At 43.0% G+C, this 7,192-nt stretch overlaps 1 protein-coding gene across 1 annotated transcript in view; it reads left to right on the top strand.

Moving 5' to 3' along the window:
* The first annotated feature begins 1,192 nt into the window (after positions 1–1,192).
* LOC109633626 (GDNF family receptor alpha-2-like) overlaps positions 1,193–7,192 on the top strand; it is a 50,068-nt gene continuing 44,068 nt past the window's right edge. Inside the window, exons 1-2 of the mRNA XM_020093636.2 lie at positions 1,193–1,388; positions 2,537–2,893. Coding sequence (XP_019949195.1) covers positions 1,337–1,388; positions 2,537–2,893 — 409 coding nt within the window. The 5' untranslated portion in view covers positions 1,193–1,336. The remainder of the gene's footprint in view (positions 1,389–2,536; positions 2,894–7,192) is intronic.

Below are 7,192 nucleotides of genomic sequence, written 5' to 3'. Positions count from 1 at the left end.
CTCTTTGAAAAATGGCAGATTCTGTGGGTTGTGGGCTGATTTCCTGCAAACGTAAATATAATGTGAGACATTGTGCCCATTTTTATTTTTTTTTCAAATCAGAGGAAACAGATGTTGTGTGAGGCGGTGGGATATCGCTGAAATGAACGATGACATTTTCATCATCATTGTTGAGGCCACCTTTGAACCCTCCCCCTTAAAAATCATTTGCACATTTCTATGGGTTGTTGGAATGAAGTCGGCCAAAAATTGATTGTCCCAGGGGCTTTTCTAAATACTTGATGAGAGGATCCACTATTTGCTGGATGACTGGATATTCATGCGATGAGTGCAAGTAGCCAACACACTTATTATTTCTTCTCGTGATGTGTTGCATTTGTGGCATCCTTGCTCCTACATGTGCATTCCGAGGCAGACTACCTTATGAACAAGGGAGTGATCGTGTGTGGAGGATATATTAAACATGAATCACAGAATCACATGAAATCCTACATAGCAATTGGAGGAAGACATACAGGTCACCACAATTTTATTCCTGAGCACCACAGGTGCACCCTGTCAGTAAAGGAGAGGACGGATATGGAGGTAATCTCTATACAGCAACATTTATTATAGAGCCATGGCTCTCCAATGAGAAGCCCCCACCCCACCCCCCACCTGCAGCAGCGCCCTCTGCTGGCTCCCACAAACTCCTCTTTATAAAGTGCTGCGATGCCTCGACACGCATGCAGTCAGTGCGTAAGAAGCGTTCACTCCCTCCAGAGGAGCGCACAGCACAGCTTCTTTTTCTTTCTTTCTTTGAGGGAGCCAGTGTAGTTGGCGGAGGGGAGGCAGAACAAGAGGAGAAACATACAGTCAGCGGTTTGTTGCACTTCCAGATGAGTTCATCCAGATACCTGCGTCGCTGAGAGACCGTTTCGCGCCAGTTCGAGGGATGTTTTACGCACAGATTGTCTCCACAGGGCAGCAGGAGCGCGCAGATGATGCGGAGAGATCAAGTCTCAGTAGTTTGGCGTAATGAACGGAGCGCAGACGGACCCTGAGATCTGCTCTCATGGATTGATTGATTGATAGATTTCCCACACTCAAAACCAGGAAGAGATTTGTGTGTGCGTGTCGTGTTATTAAAGAAAAAAAAAAGAATTGTGGATTATTAGTATTGGAGGAGTCGAGTATTTTTTTTTCTGGAGGTCCTTAATTTGAAGTTGCACGAGGATAGAGACTTTTTTCTTTTCCATTTAATCCTACATTTGGGTGAAGCAGCTGAAGAGTGGAATTAACCTTCTCACAAGGTGGAAATATTTGTCTCACATATTTGGAGCCCAACTCCTCCGATATGAAGTCTGTCTCTGCGTGGATGTGCGTCTACATCTGTCTGCTGCTCTTAGGTGAGAAGTGAGAATTAACACGTCGCTTATACAACTGCGTTGCAATTCTGTGGGTCATAGATCTGAATTCCAACACCAGTAATTATTCCCAGGGAGCATTTTTGTGGTGTGTTTGCACTTGTCGAGCTGGAGTTGTTTGAGGACACAAGGTTATTCCGTGTCTGTGTTTTTTTTTAACGGCTTTTACGCGCAGGAAAATGCTGATGGGTGTTCATGTTATACTCGGATGGTTTAATTAGATCATGAGTAATTGTCACCCATAGCTGCACACTGAACTTGGTCTGTGTGATCACTTCTGCTGGATCTGTTAAACAGCCACAGTTTACATAACAGAAATAGTGTTTTCATAACAGCATAAAGCAGCTTTAAATAAATGGAGAATATCTTTGGATTTTTAATTCACACACTTGTGATTGAATATGAGGAAAATCATCATCGTTCATATCATCGTCATCACGATTATCAGGATCAATACCCTCCTTGACAAACGCCAGCCCTCCCATTATAAATCACCTGAGTGATAAATCCGCTGTTAACTTCATGTCACTCTTCCCTCACCCGTTGCTGTCAGATTCTGATGCAGTATCACCTCCTCTCCTCCAAGCTCAGTGCTAAACTTCACCACGAGGGGTCTCTCTTGTCATTCCACCAGAACCCTCTGTACTTTGGTGGGTTGTTTGTGTGAAGGTGCGTTTGAATCTTGACTCATGTCAAACACCAACCTCTGTGTCTGTGCTCCGTGGATCCCTGTTTGCTCGGTGTGAATTAAGGGGTCTTGAGATAATGACTGAATCTTTCTCATAAGAATGTGAAAGGTGCGGTGTAGTTTGATTCAGAGGGTTTAAAGGGAGGGTGCTGCAGGTAACCACAGGTCAGTCACTGAATATCACATAGACAAGATATAACAAGACCCCACGTTGACGTGTCTAAGACTAATGTGAACCTGCAAGAATGTAACTGAATGTCAGAGATGCTCGGGCATGCACGGGCCATTGAACATATAACGGCCCCTCATCCAACCGGTTTCATGAATTATATCAAGTTCATGACATAAAATATATCACAATGAATCACAAAAATCCCTCTCATGTTCATTTACCGACTGTTTCTCTTGTTACCCCTGCTTTTCTCTCCCTGTCTCCACCTAGATGAGGAGGCGAGTTCGTGGGAAGGCCCCTCAGCTCTGTCCGTGTCCCTGGGCACCAGTGCTCCAGGGTCTGCAGGCACCGGCTCTGGGCCCGGCGCTCAGCCAGAATGGGTGGACTGCATCCAGGCCAGTGACATGTGCAACCAGAACCCGTACTGCAGCTCCCGCTATCGGGTGATGCGCCAGTGCCTCGTGGGAAAGGAGAAGGAAGCCATGCTGGACAACAACAGGGAGTGCCAGGCCGCCTTGGAAGTGCTGCTGGTTAGCCCTCTGTACGACTGCCGCTGCAAAAGGGGCATGAAGAAGGAGCTGCAGTGTCTGCAGAACTACTGGACCATCCACATGGGACTTACCGAAGGTAGGAGGCAGATGACTTTATGATTCTGTGTACCTCACAAAATTCACATCACGCTGAGCTGAGATTTCAGAACCTGTTTTATAATGACACCTCTTTAAAGTGAAAATGTATTCATGTGAAATTAGCAGCTGCCTTTTCAACTCTCTTTTTTTTGTTTTTGAACAGGCAGCTGATTATGAAGGCTGCAGGTCTTTGGTGTCATTTCCTTAATGTGCATTGTCTTTTTGTGAATTCAGCTCACGTCATGTTCACTGGTGTTATAACCGCATATGCATTGCAGAGCTCTACCTGAGCCTCGTGGTCATGTAAAACCTGACGTGTGCAACGACATGCATGTTCACTGATACTGGAAATGTTATGTGGCTGTACAAGTGCAACATACCTCTGTTTGTATAAATTATTATTATATTCTCCCACGACGTTATAAAATCTATTCTGAATGACTCCTTTAATCTCAAGTACCAGTGCACATACGGGGCAAAGACTAGAAAGACCCGCACAGCACCCACTGGTGATGACTTATTCCCTAATGCCTTCTTATAGTGATGCCCAGAAGCCCCTGGAAATATATGCTTTCCCACTTTGCTCAGCCTCTTGAAGGTAATGGAGCTATAATGGGATTACATTAGGTAGACCTGTTATGGTAGACTTATTGGTTTTCACCTAAAGTGTTCCATATTACCATGTGATTAGGTTATAATCGTATAGCTCAGTGCCCTTTATGTGTCCACTTACACAGGACATAAAATAGCACTCTTGTTGTAACGTTGAAACCTTATGGTTTTTATGCTGTGACCGGCTGGACTGACATTACTTTTGGTCGCATCCTTAAGGGTGAAAAGCACACAGTGTTTGGTGTTAAGACAAATCTTACCAGATCAGAGCTGCTGGAGACGCTGCGCCCTCGAGATCAGGTTAAAAGGGGGACCTTAACCCAACAGTGACATTTGTCAATGCCGGCCAAACCCTCCGTGACTCCGGTGTCACGCCATGTAAACATGGAGGACATAATGTACTCAGCTGTTTTGACACGTGGGGCGATGGTGGAAGCTTTGCAAAGTCTCTGAGCTTTGAGCGTTCTGGGCTTTTGTGTTGTGATCCATGAAGTGATTTGCTGGGCCGACTGCTCATAGCACCAGCTACGCTTCATCAGACTGATGGCAGCAGAGGGTCCCTGACATGAGTTCAAGGAAAATGTAATGACATGGATGCTCCGCAGGCCTGGCGTCTCCCCTCCTGTCTCCCTCTCCTTTACTGACTTTCTTCCTTTGTAATGATCTGTCTGTTTTCCATCTAAGCCTCTCCCTCAATCTCCCTCACCTTTCCCTCTCACATCTCTTCAGTGTTTTTTGTTTGGCTTTGTCGTACAAGTTGTCTGGCTATTAAGGATAGAGACCTCCTGTGCCTGCAGTGTGCCCTTCACAGAGCTTGTGTTACTCTGCAAAGAATGCATCTCAGCAGTGTCCCGTTTTTGGCTCTGTCACCCTCGGAGATAAAACCCACTTTAACACAAACGAAAAGCTCTTACAGTGCAGCTTTAATCTAATCACGATCCATTGTGCAGTCAAGCAGGCTTTTGTTAACTGGAAACAAGCTATGTACAACATCCATCTCGGGAAACAAACACACGGGGCTGAATCCCAGCAGACCCTCTTGAAACAGTGCTAAACCACTTTAAAAATCATTTGTTGACAAAACAGGATGGTCTCAATGTAGTTGTTAAGTTAGTCAGATGCGTAATGTAACTTTCAGAGTTTCATTGTACTGAGGTTAATGAGGAGAGATGAAGGACACAGGAGTGTGTGAGGGAGAAATATACAATTGATAAAAGCCTGTAGACTTTGTGATTCGTCTATGTGGAGAAGGCGCTGTGTGCCTGATGGCTGGAGACAAACATATTCAGTCACTTTGCACATATCGCTGCAACCTAGGGCGGATATAAAGCCTAGAGTGAAATTTCACCCTGGCCAGAACTTGGTATGTTTCCTGTGACCCATATTGACCAGGGGCAGGGAGTTGGCCTGCAAGCTTGAGGGCTAAACCGTCGTGTCTGTGAGGAGAAAGCTGATGTCGATCAGTGATTGACTGGGATTGAAACAATGCCCTGCTCCCAGACCAGCCCCTACTCCAACAGCACACTGATCCTCCACTGCCTCAGGCAAGGTTATCACATTATCTTAGTTAGTATGTATATTCGTATCTTTTATAAGTTAATGGTCTGGCTGAGGTCGAATAAATGTTCTTTGAAGGTGGAGTAAGAAATTCTGCAGATAGTTTTGTTGTTATATGAAATCAACTGAAGAACAAACACACCCATCCATTCAGCGCTTCCTCTTTAGATGCTCCGACCCCAATTTTGTGATTGTGCATTGCAGTGACACAACGGTGGAAACTAGGGCATCTTCTACTGTGTGAAAGAGGGTACTCACAATCTCACAGCTTATCATGTAAAATCCCATTCATACAAACACATCAATCGAAACAAACCAGAGTAAAAACGAACAAAAGTCAGTTGCTTTTCCAGAGAAGACAGGACGAGTGATACAGATGTTTATTGGTGAATCAAGGCGACTGTGAACCAATATTTGGAACCGGTCCAAATTAAAGTACTGGTGTCAAAATTTAGAATTACATTAACTCCATCTACATAAAATCTATGGACACCTGCTGTTGTGTCCAGGTGTTCCCTTTCATTTGTCAACCCCATTTGTATCAACGAGGGAAGGCTGAATATGCATCTAGTGGTGGTGCTGCTGGATCAGCAGCACTCTAAAACAGTTTTTTAATAAGAGGTGAACATTATAACCTTCATGAAGGAAGACTTTACTGCAGGACTGTTGTGATAGTTTTAGCAAGGTGTACCTAAGAAACTGATAACTGAGTATATTTAGTTTGATACACAGGCTGAAAAGTTCTTTGTTGTTTTCAGTGGGATCCGACCTTCAAGCAATGAACAGGCATACCGATACAAAAATGTCTGGTATCCTCAATAACATTTTATTATAATCATATAACATCCCCTCCTCCTCTTTTAGAAAATATTTAACATTTACTCAACAAATCTTAATGGACTTACATTGTATTCGTACCCTTTTTACACATAATTTGACTTAACTTGTGAGAGGCCATTCATGCGGATGTGTTGCGTATCGTGTCATTTAAAGTTTCTGGTGTCTGCTGGTTGTGTGTTTTGTTGCTTCAGCTCTACTCACTGTCTCTCAACAAATGAACTTGTTTGTAACATTGTGATGTTTATTGCAACATCTACAGTAGCTGCGTCCTAACGTTCTTCACACAGCTCCACTTGGCAAACGCTTCCCTCTGTGCCTGTCTGTGTACACAGTAGCTTTCAGTGTTGATAAGGTTTCTACTTACAATGTGTAACCACTCAGATTGTGCAATGGGCAGGACGTTGCTTTTTAACAGAATTAGATATAAGGGAAATATGCACAGTTAAAATGTATGCAGGCTCATAGTTAGTTAGTGTGACTTGAGACTTTTTATTAACCAGACAACACATTATTTAACGTTTCACCAAGGCCCAACAGTCTCCTTATAAAACCACATTTAAATTCACTAGATCTGGATTTTTAATCTGCTCCAAACTGAATCCCTCACACTCATAAATATCAGTTCCCTAAATTTGCCTGATTTTTTTTCATCAAGATCCATGAATTAAATAATAAAAAGCCCTATATCGTAATGCTAAAGACAATTAAATAGAAAGGAAATATAAATCCTGCACCTGCCCCAAAATTTACTTGGGTTCTTTCTTGGTACACAACCCACAATTTCACCAAGTTTTGTGGAAATCCACTGAACAGTTTTTGCTTGCTGACAAACAAACAAACAAAACACAACCTCTGAGGTGATGAAAAAGTTTTTCCTCCTAAAGTTATTTTTAAAAGGTTTCATTTCATTTAGCAACAGAAAAGAATGCAACTTTTTATAATGAAATTTGAAAATGTTTCTATTTTTTTCTGTGTAGATCAATGCTGCAACACAACTGACAAGCATCATCACTTGTTTGTATCACTTGTGGGTGTTGTGATGTCAGTGTAACGGCTGGTGTCACTTTACAGTGCTGTAAACTTCAGAGTCACACAGTAAATAATGATCATGTATTGGCTTCAGAGCTCTGTGTTAAACTCTCCATGTACAATTCTCTTGTGGAAGTTCACTGCTCCTTCAGACTAATAACTGGAAATGTCATCGTTATTAGAAAATAAACTGGGGAGTCTATCTGGAGACGGAAAACTTTATCGTTCAACCTTTAGCCAAGTCAAACCTGAAAGGAGA

This window comes from Paralichthys olivaceus, chromosome 4, assembly GCF_024713975.1.
Source record: "Paralichthys olivaceus isolate ysfri-2021 chromosome 4, ASM2471397v2, whole genome shotgun sequence".
Classification (NCBI taxonomy): Eukaryota; Metazoa; Chordata; class Actinopteri; order Pleuronectiformes; family Paralichthyidae; genus Paralichthys; species Paralichthys olivaceus.
This window is presented reverse-complemented; position numbering and strand designations above follow the sequence as displayed.